This window comes from Pleurodeles waltl, chromosome 11, assembly GCF_031143425.1.
Source record: "Pleurodeles waltl isolate 20211129_DDA chromosome 11, aPleWal1.hap1.20221129, whole genome shotgun sequence".
Taxonomy (NCBI): domain Eukaryota; kingdom Metazoa; phylum Chordata; class Amphibia; order Caudata; family Salamandridae; genus Pleurodeles; species Pleurodeles waltl.
In genome coordinates, this window is record NC_090450.1 from 432,837,631 (window position 1) to 432,850,553 (window position 12,923).

At 43.5% G+C, this 12,923-nt stretch overlaps 1 protein-coding gene across 2 annotated transcripts in view; it reads left to right on the top strand.

The window, feature by feature from the left end:
- C11H17orf50 (chromosome 11 C17orf50 homolog) overlaps nucleotides 1–12,923 on the top strand; it is a 177,337-nt gene that overhangs the window by 119,249 nt on the left and 45,165 nt on the right. For both annotated transcript variants that reach the window (XM_069215451.1, XM_069215450.1), the window contains one exon: nucleotides 5,095–5,242. In XM_069215451.1, the coding sequence (XP_069071552.1) occupies nucleotides 5,100–5,242 (143 nt within the window). In that variant the 5' untranslated portion in view covers nucleotides 5,095–5,099. The remainder of the gene's footprint in view (nucleotides 1–5,094; nucleotides 5,243–12,923) is intronic.

Genomic DNA, 12,923 nt, shown 5'->3' on the forward strand with positions numbered 1-12,923 from the left:
GTGTCTGCAACGCCCAGAAAGGGGCCCTGATTTGGCAACCAATATCCCATACTGCATTGTAGAAATTTACCAAAAGGATGTTATACTTATTTTGGAAAACCAACCAAATGATGAGGAGACCCTGATGCCTACAATTAATCTGATACGCTCTAGCAATTTTAAAGATGCAAACGTTGGTGACTAAACCCCCTTTGGGTGACAAACAGGCAACTGTTAAGCCAGAACGGCAAACCTTTGGAATCCATTCCAAAACGCGGCACCTTCTCACCAGGTTTCCTGAAGTAAAATAAAATCATAGCCTGAAATAAACTTTACCCATTGCCCATCTTGCAGCTTAGCGTCATAACCTGTCACATTCCAAGAAATTAGCCGAGTCAGTGAAGACATCACACCCAACCCTCACAGACCTGGGGCTGTAATAGGCGACCTCCTTGAAACTGCCTTATCTTTTACCTCCTGTGTTAACGGATGCACCCGCTCATACCGTCAATCATTCTCCTCCAGGTCCAAGAGTACAATAAATCTATTTTCTACTCTAAGTGGTTGCCAACCCTCCTGCAGTTTGGGAAGGCCCCTGCCTCGGAAACCATCTAAGGGTTGGGTGTCCCTATAAAAGAAGCCTAAAGGTACCATACCAATCTTTTCACTCACCTGGGGATCAGTGTATCGTGACAAGAACAGACTTTGGGCTAGACCTGGGTATCTACAGTTCACTATAATACAGTCCCCTTGTCCTTCCTTTTCCAGGGGGCCTACCCACCCAATCCTTCTAACAAATAAAATATCCGTAATGTATTTGCAGTTAAAATCACAGTTTTTGCTCAGCCAATGTCCTGTCTTGTTCTTTAGCTGCTCAGTGGATTAATTTACACCTGGAGCTAATGGTGGAACATTTGTAAGTATTACCACATAGGGGCACAGTCAGGTGGAACATTACAACAGTGCAAATTTTGACCCCCTCCTCCGCTCTTGAACTGTCACTGCATTCTCTCCAGTCCGGCTCCTGGATCTCCCTCTGATACCATTTGTACTAGATTTCCCTGCAGTTCTACACAAATTATCCTGGGCCGTCTTTACATGCTTTAAAAGGTTGCCTGTATTTGGGTGGTGCGGGGACTGCTGGGTAACACTTTCCTGAATTGCTGGGTTTTCATCCAGCGGGTTTTTTTTTTTAAGGATGGGGCCATAACATTCAAGATCCAAAGTCTCACACTTTTTTGGTGCTATACTAGCCCCCCCCCCGCCTGGAATACAACTGGGAAACTGCTGCTTCCAAGGCCTTCAATTTCTCCTTTACTGGCAACAGGCATGCCTCAACCTTCTCCTTGAATTTTACCAAGAGATTTTCAAAGCCGGGAACTTGACACTGACTGGCATGAGTACCTTCCTGTGTACCAGAGAAGTTCAGATTTTCAGAAAGTGCCACTTTAGGTTTTCTCCCAGGTTTCTTCTGAGGTTTTTCTCCTCTTGAGTGGGGGGCTACTACAGCCAGGAGGGGAGTCAGACAAAGTCCCCTTGCCCTTTCTTGTGGTATCCTTCACAACATTATTTCCAGCTGCTGCCAGGGGTGATTTAAGCAGTTCTATCTGTTGTACCACAGGCTGACCAATTTCATTATCAGAAAGCTCATACACCTCATCATTGGCTGAGGCTCGCTGCCAGTCACTCATTTCCAATGAAAGGCGTCTCTCTGCCAAATCTATCTCTTCTGATTCTTCACCCTTCTGCAAAGTCCTCTTCCTGCCAATCCTGCCAATTTATCCAGCAACCGTTTTCCACCCAATGCACTTCTCAAGTGCTAGACAGTTACAGCTTTGGGAGGGTGAGGCATAAAACCCCCTCCAGCTATGATTTGATAGGGATATTTGAAGTTAACACTCACCCTGCTTTTGCCGGATTTCAGAGGGGTGGCCCAGCCCAGCCTCTTTCCGCTACTGGTGGGTGTGGAAGGGCCTGCCCTTGGCCCGGGCACAGCTGGGCATGTCCCAGGCGCCCGCCACACACGTCCATGCTGCAGAGTGCTCCCAGGTGCTTTATAGCGCTCGTTGATGTTGAGTGTGAGCAGCAGTGGCAAGGAAATGCCAGCCTCCTGGCATCAGAGTGCAGTCTGGGAGGTGTAGTCCCCCCTTGAGAGTCCAGCATTTCCTGCGCTGCAGAGTGCTCCCAGGCGCTTTATATCTTTTGTTGATGTCGAGTGTGAGCAGCTGTGGCAAGGAAATGGGCGCCTGCTGGGGCCAGAGTGCAGTCTGGGAAGTGTAGTCCCCTTTGAGAGCCTAGCGCGTCACGCGCTACGGAGTGCTCCCAGGCGCTTTATAGCACTCGTTGATGTTGAGTATGAGCAGCTGTGGCAAGGAAATGGCCGCCTCCTGGGGCCAGAGTGCAGTCTGGGACGTGTAGTTTCCCCTTGAGAGTCTAACATGTCCCCATTTTTGGTTCTGGCCTATTTTCACACCCTTAGCACCACTTCTAAGGGTCCAGTACTAGTGGGGCACCACTTGCAGGGTCAGGACTCACTGAGGCAGGGTCCACAAGTGGTTTCATAAAGGTTGATTCCTTTTTTCGTTCCTGAAGCTCTGATTAGTTAGCGAGCCAACTAGCCTTTGGAGTCACTCTGGAAGTCCTGGGTTCTAAGTGAATTGCAGGGCTTAATCAGAAGGGCAGAACTCCGAGGGTGCAGAGCAGGCATCAGCCACCAGAGCAGATGTAACAAAGCAATCTTCTGAAGTACACAGCAGGCCACAGAAGCAGGCAGTCCTCTGAGAGTCCTTCCCTAGGTCCAGAAAGTGAACTGAGGAGTGGGTTTGAGGGCTCCCTTTTTAAACCTGGTGCCAACTTTGAAGTGTGAGAAGCTTCCGGAGCCTTCACCCTAGATAAGTGTCTGGAATTTCCTGCCTCCATGCCCTGGCTACAGCCTAGCTGCAGGTACAAAAGGATAGTGTGAAGTCCTTTGTATGAGAGAAAGGAACACTGTGCTAGAGACCTAATAAATTAGAAATGCCAGGTAGGTGTAAGCTAATCTTACCACGTTTTAGGCAGTGTTCATTAGCACTGGTTAGCAGTGTCCTAAGGGTAACAAAAACGAATTCAGAAAAGTAGGAGGGGTGAAGGCACCATTTTGGGGGAAAGACCACCATAAGACTGACAGGTTTAACAATATATACTTGTACATATATACATAGATGTAGGTGTACAGGTTTGCCTATGTCCTTTACTTATACATATACTTGCACTGTTTTCCAGTTGTACTCATTACATGAGGCCTTCCATGTTTGCTACATTAATATAAGCCATAAAATATAGTAAACAAAAGCACTTAATCTATAAACTGTCGTTTCTCATGCTGTATATTGATGCAAAATATGAAATTTTTTCAGAAATCCACCAGATGGCAGCCTTGTCGGTGATCAAAGTCGCCTTGTTTAGTCTGCTAACAAACTGTGAATAAATGCGTGTTCCGAAATAGTTAAAATCATCAGTGTGGGCTTCTGACTAACATATTAATAGCAAAGGTTCACAATGGCAATGAGAAAAACGTGAGATGACAAATCAACGACTTGTTTTCAGAATGTAAATTGCATAGTACTCATAACAGCTGACGTTCAAATATATTTTTATTCTTGACTAACTGAAATGTAGCATCTCAGTAAGCTGTTTTCTCAATCGCAACAGAAGATAATCATGCTGTAGCCATCGCCACGGGCCTCGAGCAATCCTTTCACAGTTTGCATTTACATCTTCATTTTATTTAGCATGAAAAAGATGTATTAACAAGCAATAATTCACCTCGTTACACGGGCTGCTTACAATGAATGGCAAAACAGTCCTAGTCTGCCATCTAGTGAATGGCTAGTGTCCAAGTGTTCTATTTCAAAAATGTTCCCAATTCATGTTCAGAGAAACCGTAATAGTAATATGGCAGCCATAGATCGAAATACAGTTAAAACAAATTCGTCTAGTGCGATTTACAACAGTAGACAAATAGTACCCATGTGTAGACTAGATTCGAAATTCAAAGGGGCGTGGTTACGAAAATTCGAAGTCCGTGAGCAAGACATTTAAAGAATGCTTTCAACCAGTGAGTGAAAAGTGGCAGGACGTGAGAAATCTGAGGCTAAAATGTGGAGATAGGTATGGAATTCACTGCCCAAAACATCTTAAATCATTCTGTTATCCAGAAAAAGAAGCTTCTGAGGTAGATTGAAAATGACCACAATAGATTAATGATGGAATAGATTTAAAATAAGTAGAGACAAACAAGGATCACAGAAAAATAATAACCTGCTTGACTCAAACCAACAGAGGACAGCACGCTGTGGCTAGAACCGAAAGTAATAATACTACCTTCGACTTTCTATTGACCGCAACAGTAGCCTTTTTAAAATATAAAATATAATATATTCTGATTTTTAATTAGGAAAGACTTTCTTCCGCAAACATTTTCAAAACGTCACAGTTGTCTGAGAATGGAAGGTTTTAATGAAAGTGCAGAAAGACAATTAAACATAATCATGCTTTTTGTGGGAAAATAACATGAAGCAATCTATTGATTAGAAATGTTTTCCAAAACAATGAAGCTTGTTGGAAAATTACTTGCTGGGAATTTTCACATGCAGGCAACATTTTACAAGCTGACAAACTTTGCATCTTTGGCAAAGTGTGGATTTCAAAAACCTTTTAAGCAGACACACACTCCTTACACACCTATAAACTATGAATATAAACAGTCAAGTGAAATGCATATTTTGCCACTATCTTAATTCGACTTTACAAATCAGATTACAATCTTAAAACAGATAAGCATTTTCTACAGACTAAATCAACCCACTAGATGTGAAGGAGTGCAGGCATTAATTGAAATAGCTGCAAACCATGTTCTCAGAAAATAGAAATTGATAGGGTATGTATACAATTGTTGAATGTTCTGCCCACAATCAGTGCCCTTTCATCACCAGCATATAATCTGCAGGTTCTAACAATTAACACACACTACTGAAAGACTTTGTCTATCGAAGTGCACAGTGGCAAAGCCACCTGACGTCAAGAACAGATAAACTTTGGACTGAACTTGATTTTTCTTCTTGTGATGTTTGGTAGTTGACATGAGCCTGCAGAAAAAGATTTCAAGAGCAGAAACTGTGGTAGAAAGTGAGGTGGAACCTAGAGCTTTCAAGAAAAAAAGAGAGCACCTAAAGAAGCGCCTGTCATCCCTGAATCTCTTCTGTGCGCCTTTGAGGGGTAAAAGGTAAGTCATTTTGGTTTATAGAGGATACTATCTACCCTGGGATGTTCGAAAGTGCAATTACCCCAGGTGATGTCAGTGGTGTGTGGGAACAATTTTCTGAGTGGGGGGACTCGCCATTAATGTTACCTTCCTAATGCCTTAGGGGTTGTGAAAAGGTTAACTGGCACTTAAAGAGTGAGGGTCTCATTTACAAGGCCTTTGTGCCACTGTTGCATCATATTTTTCGACGCAGTGGTGGTGCTAGCAGTGCTCCACACTGCTCACGATTTACAACCTGACACATCTGGCCTTTTGCGTCAGTTTGTAAACCCTTGCTTCACATTATACCTGTGCCAGGTATAATGTTTGAAGGCGTTCTCACGGGAAAAGCCTTGCAGAACAGATGCAGCAACATTTCACTGCATCATTCTGTGACTTCACTGTGCCAGAATTTTACTGCCTGCTCAGAGCAGGCATAAAATTGACGCAGGGCTTTTCTCTTTAGATGCCCCCTCGCACTGCTGGAGTAGAGTCATTTTTTGATGCTAGTCCACTAATACATGAGTTTAGCTCCAGCAGATGCATCAGAATTTCTGCGTAAGAAATCTGACACATCGCACCCAATGCATCAGATTCTGTTAAATGAGTCCCTGAGTGTATTAAACGTCCACGGGTCTATGAGAACATGGTTGCGCTGTTGAATATCTAGTGGTACCCGTTTAACTGCATTTACACTAATATTTGGCTAAATGTGGTGTGATAGGTTAATGTCATTGATGGCACGAAATCAACCTCCTTGCGCAACTAAATCAGTAGGAACAACCACTGGACTGGCAAGTAAGTTTTGAATAGGAAAGCTCGAGGCCTTCATAATAATCAAAGCTTAGGATGGTATATCTTAAAAAAAGCCTTGAGAAAGAAGGGATCTCAACGAGAACGGGCACTGTGCTATGAGCTTTCCATCTTCAAGAGAATAGGGGCCAGATGTAGCTTTTGCGATTCTGAAATTCCGAGTCGGTGCGACTCGCAATTTCAGAATCGCAAAAGCATATGCAGAATGGTGTCTCAGACACCTTCTGCGAATCGCTATGGGGTCGCAAAGACCCACCTCATTAATATTAATGAGGTGGGTCGCATTTTGCGACCCCATAGCGATTCCCTGCACTCACAGGGATGGTGGCCTGCTGAAGTGAGCAGACCTCCATGTCTGTGACTGCTTTTTCAATAAAGCAGTTTTTTTTTTTCATTTTGCAGCCCGTTTTCCTTAAAGGAAAACGAGTTGCAAAATGAAAAAAATACCGAAACCATTTGGTTTCGTTTTGTCAGTGTAGGCAGTGGTCCATTGGACCACTGCCTGCTCTGAAAAAACATTCTGGACAATATTCACAAAGGGGAAGGGGTCCCCTGAGGACCCCTTCCCTTTTGCAAATGAGTTACCACCAGTGTGACACTAGTGGTAACTGCGAATTGCGATGCGAGTCGCAAATAGGAAGGGAACACCCCTTCCTATTTGCGAGTCGCATTCACAAATAGCGAGTCGGTACTGACTCGCAATTTGTGAATGTGCATCGCGTTAGGCCGTTTGCATGGCGCAAACTGCGATTTCCATCAGTAATTGATCCACCTAAAGCTGTGAAAAGTAACCTCAGCTGGACTTCCATAACTAAATATTCAACTAGAGGCACTAATTAGTTTTACTTCTGTAGCATCTAACAATGTGCACAGTTTAGTAAGCACTATACTTCTGAATGTAACAAAGATAGCAGATAGTCTAAATCTAGATTTGAAGGGGCAAGAGCAGACTTTTAACTAGCAGCTATGGGTAATGTAGCAGAGTGGGTTAAAGGACTTGCTATACATGCTATACAATTTCTCAAAAATGTAAAATACAAATACTATCTGTCAAAAAATGGCATAACCCACGATACACTAAATAATAGGCACTGTCCAGGATTATAGATATAGATGAAAAACAATGGTGCTCGTTTTGGTAACAGTGCTAAATTCAGGAGGTGAAATCTATAACCAGAAATGCGATTTTTCTAGACTTTATCTCTCAATTTAGCATTTTGTTGAGAAAAAGTATCACATCTTTACACATTTTACTTCCATATTTACCATTCACATTTGCACATGGTAGAAGGCGCCAGTGTACACAGGCTATGATGCAGGTTTTCTTGTCCCTTAGTGGTCATGTATAATAATGGTGTTTTCCTTCTAATTTAAAATTCTTGAACATTATAATATTGGCAAATGTTAGGCCTCTGTGCGTATTGTGCAGTAATATTTTGAATAAGTCTGTTATATAAAAGAAAACAGAGTGAATTATGGGGTTTGCAATTGTATACATTTTACATTAAAAAAGAGACTTAACTCTCAGTGTTGTACTGTTCTATATTTAACAGCAGGATCAGCCCTTCTCTTTCTGAAGTCCTATCTTGGTTCAGCAGGTGCAGGCTTTCTTGGCGCAGCCTTTCTTTCAAAGATCTGCAGGCTCCACAAATGCATTCCTTCGTCTGTTCTTTCAAAGGCCAGTAGTTTTCTGACGCTCGAGTTTGTGGGTGGGACGGACTCAGTAATTAAAAGGGGCAACATTCTCATCGGGCAACCCTACCCACTCTAACATTGCTTCCTGTGGGGGTGGCACAAAACAGTCCCATAAAGCATCTCTCAACCCCAACCTAAGATTTTGGGAGGCTTCTTCCCTAGGCCAACTATAGGCATACCCATGAGGTGTGTCCAGTATAATGTGCCACCCTTCCGGGCAAGTACGTTCTGCTATGGATTTTCCCCTTCTGGAAGAGAAGCCAACCTGTCTACCAACACAAAAAAATGGCCATGCTAAGATGTGATTTGTATTTGCCATCTGTGGCCACACCTCCTCCCACCAACAGGCCCTTTGTTCCCCTTTCGTACCTGAGAGCCAATAACATCCCATGGCAGGAGGGCTGGAGGCTGTCTCCGGTGACTACTGCATTAGTGAATCAGAAACAGCTGTTAGAACTTCAGGGCAAGAAAGTGGTGACTTTCTAAAGTCACTTTTATATTAAAGGCTACTTCAGCAATGTCAAATTTAATGTTACAGTTAGTTTAATACCTTGCAATACTGTATGTGGTGGTCCCCAAGAAAGTTAGTACCTAGTGGTTCAGCTAGTCTAGGCCCATGTTAGCCAGTGGGACTACCAGCATTGCTACTGTAAAAACGACAATTTCAAGTTTTTATTGTCAGGACATGTGAAACATAAAAGAAACACAACCGTCTTTTTAATATTCTGCACCCTGCCTTATGGGCTCCTAAGGCCCTCCGAGGGGTGATTTATAAATATTAAAAAGGATGATTTTGACTTGGAACCGCGTTTTGTTGCCAATTTGGGTTGGCAGTTTAAAAGCTACCCAACTAGGCAGAAGTGGCATACCTAGAGCTATGTTTTCACGTTATCACTACAGTAGGGGCACAGTAAGTGCTGCAGTCTATAGTGACATTTGAATTACTAGCCTTGGTTACACTTTTTACAGTATACTAGGGACTTATAGGTAAGTTAAATATGCCAGTCAGGTACAAAAAAATTGCACATACACTTTGTGGGGGGTCACAACACATGCACTGAGGTCTGGTGAGCAGGGCCGAGTACACTTCAGAGTTGAAAAACCAGCAGTATCAGTCCAAATATTTGAGGGAGGTGATCATGCATCCTTTCCTTATAATGTACATATATGCATGTGAATCTGCCTTTGCTTTAGAGCACTGGCACTCTTGGAATTATTTTCACTTTTCTCTTTGTGCGGAAAATATTTGTCCCCGTAGAGAAACAGTTTCACCTACACTTGCACCAAATTTGGGGGTGTTTCTTCCATTTCCACCCAGGAAAAGGGATCTACTCCTGCGTTGGTCAGAGGTATATCTCTGAATTTTTGTAGTGTAAGAACAGTTCATGGGGAAGTTTGTGAATACCAATAATTTTGGTGTTTTGTGTTTGCATCCCCTACCCTGTACGCTTACTCTCCGCCCCTCTGAAATAATTTACTTATTTCACTGTGTTGTTCTAATGCATCAGTAAGTCCATTTACATGTGCAAATCCACTTTTTTGACTTTCAAAAATGAAGCTGCACTCACAGGTCGAGCCATTTGTGCATTAGAGTTCAAATTACACATACATATATCTTTGTTGAGCCTAACCTAAAGAGTTAGGGGGTCATTCCGACCCTGGCAGTCAAAGGCCGCCAGGGCCGCGGATGACGGAAGCACCGCCAACAGGCTGGCGGTGCTTCCTAGCCCATTCTGACCGCGGCGGTAAAGCCACGGTCAGAAAACCGGGTCTGGCGGTTTCCCGCCGGATTTCCCCCGGCTGGGCGAATCCGCCAGGGCAGCGCTGCAAGCAGCGCTGCCCAGGGGATTCTGACCCCCTTCCCGCCAGCCTGTTTCTGGCGGTTTACACCGCCAGGAAGAGGCTGGTGGGAACGGGTGTCCTGGGGCCCCTGGGGGCCCCTGCACTGCCCATGCCACTGGCATGGGCAGTGCAGGGGCCCCCTAACAGGGCCCCAGCCTGCTTTTCACTGTCTGCCTAGCAGACAGTGAAAAGCGCGACGGGAGCAACTGCACCTGTCGCACACCTGCAACACCGCCGGCTCCATTCGGAGCCGGCTTCAATGTTGCAGGCCCCCTTCCGGCTGGGCCAGCGGGCGCTAACATTGTTAGCGCCCGCTGGCCCAGCAGGAAGGTCAGAATGGCACCAGCGGTCTTTTGACCGCGGTGCGGCCAAATGGCGGTTCCCGCCAGGCGGGCGGCAACCGCCGCCCGCCGGGGTCAGAATGACCCCCTTAGTGTTGAATCATGTACTTCATATACTTATGGAGTATTTGGAAGTATATGTAATGTTGAATTTGTCCAGATAACAAATGTTTCATGTACAAGTGTTGGAACCTCTTTGATATACTGTAGCCTTATCCTTTCACACACTCCAGCACATTGTGATTAGGTTCATTTTAGAAAATTCCTCCCTTTCTAACCAGAGAACGGAAAAGAACGGAAAATGAAACGCAGATTAAAGTTAAAACAATTAGCAGCAGTGTCCCAGAAAGGTTTACCTGAGCTCTCTCATTCTGTCTTTGAAAGCACAACAAATGCTACCAGAAGAAAAACAATTTAAGGTCTGCTATATTGCCCATTCTCTATTTCAGCTTTTTCGTGGTTTTCTGGGGGTGTTCCAGCGCCTCTCACTATCCTAGTTCCAGCACTATTGCTGGTGGTTTGTATGATGCACACAGTAAACTGCACAAGTTCTTTGAGCTCCTCTGTGCAGCCTGAATGTTTGTCTCTTTGAGATATGAATGTATGAACAAAAATCTTTTTAAGGCTTTTCCAGAAAAGAATCAGGCTGGGAAGATATTAGGCCAGATCACAAAGCATTTTTGGTCGGAACTATTATAAAAAAAACTTGACCATTTGTATCCTGAAACCAGATTTGTGGCTGCATTAACATGTCAAAAGAATGTTTCCAACATCATAAGCAGATAGACTACAGTTGCGGTCCATTCAAAACAAAATACAACACAATAATACAACATGATATTACAGTAATACAGCAGTGCAAAGACAGGACAACACAATACAAGACAGAACTTAAAACAAGGCTCTTAACCTCCCTACCATCACACACTGCTTGCACTACCTGTCAAGTGAACTCCAGTTTATTTTGGAATATTCAACAAAACAATCATCATATACAATGGGGCATATTTACAGGCTCCTTTGTGTTGCTCTCGCACCACTCGCTGTGGAGAAGCGCAACTGAAAAATGAGGTTTATGAAGCCATGCAAGGCTACAATGCATGTCCCTGAGTGAGTTCATTAATCTTGAGTAATGCAATGTAGCACAAATCGCTGCATTTCATTACTCTGCGCTAGGGAGGCATTTCCATGGGTGGTGCGTGGGTGTTCCCACACGACATCCATGGATTTGGATGCATTCTCAGACTTACCAGAAGTAGTAGACTTGAAATTGTGGCAAACATATATGTCTCCCCAGGTGAAGCGTAATAAGGAGACATATCCTTATTTCTCCTTGTTTTTCCTCTTTCTATGTGTGCTGCGTTCTGCGGCACACATAGAAAGATGAAAAAGCCTCAGGGGATTGTTTTTGTGCAGGTAGGTTCCCTTCCTGCACAAAACAATCCTGCATGCACAGAAAGGTTTTAAGGCATGGGCAAGGTGGGCTCTGACCCAGGGCCCCAGCCTTTCAGGGGGCCCACTTATAGAGCCAGCTCTGTTTTGCAGAGAGTCTTGCCCTGATGACCTTGAATAATTCTTTAACAAATTGTTTTAAATACCGTTTTTCTTTAATTTATTTTTTATGTGGGTGATGTGTGAGTGTTTATTGCAGACATTTTGCAGAGAATGCTATGTTTGTTTCATGTAACATCCATAAAAAAGCTTCTTTTAGATCAAAACAGGACCTCACAAATGAGATCTGAGAGGATGGCACTGAGATTATTTGTAGTACTATTAGTAAGCTTTTGCTATGCTACAATACTGAAAACACAAGTCACCATCCCTGAGTATTAGATGTAAACACATTTAAAATTTGGACGAGTGTGCCTGTGCACTGTCAGTGACATTACCAAAGAGGACATGAAACAGCTGAAATTGGATCATAAATGTAAAGCTGTCCTGAACAGGGACCCCCAAAATCCCCTTGGACCAGGGCCCCCAAATCCTTAAGATGTTCCTGAGCCAGCAACAGAGGTGCCTGTGCCTGCATTGGTGCTAGGCTGCCAAAAGGGCGGCCGCACAGGGGAAAAGACAGGAATGTGTCATATGGACTTAGATACCGCACATCCCTGCCCTTTCTCTGTCACGCAGTACAGTGCAGCAAGGTGACTTGCTGCTCTGCGTGACAATTTCATAAACATGACCCCTAGTATAGAAACTATACATAAAACAGCTAAAGTTTAAAAATCATTTACAAACCTCCTAAAACAACTATTTCTTTGATTTACAAAATCTCGTTCATTGAAAAGCACCCACCCAATATGCAATGACTAAAACAAAGCATGCCTTTCTTTGATTCCAGTCTGGGGGGAAAAAATTAGAGAGGGCGAAAATTCTTATTAACGATGTTATAGATCTACATAATCAAAGTGCTACTGCACATTGACCGACCCCAATTGTCTTCAACCAAGTTATCAGGCATCATTTCCTGAGGGCTGCAAAAGAGGGACAGAAGAAAAAAATCTTCTTTAGTCATTTCATCGGAGATGCTATTATTACTGCAAAAGTCGGTGAATTTAGCTTGAAGCAAGTTAGCAATATGAGATATAAAAATATTTTTTTTGTATATTGGGGCTTAATCAAGTCCAAAAATGCTTCACACATAGGTTCATCCTTGGAAATTAGATACTTTTCAGTCAATCTCCCCAAACGAACTGATGACAAAGTAAATTTTTTCAGCCGGCCAAATAAAAAGATATAGGAAGCAAGGCAATTTGAGTGTTTATTTCCTTTTGTCTGCTTCAGACCCAGTCGAGGCCAGAGTTTTCCAAATGGTTACTGAATAAACTTAAACAAGCCCAGCTCATCAAAACCTCTGATGACTAAGACATCGTGCAATGCATTTCTATACAGCTCCACATTGTATAAGTCCAAAGGTGCACCCAGTACAACATAGGTTTTAAAGGCAAAGAACCATCAAACGGATATAGACC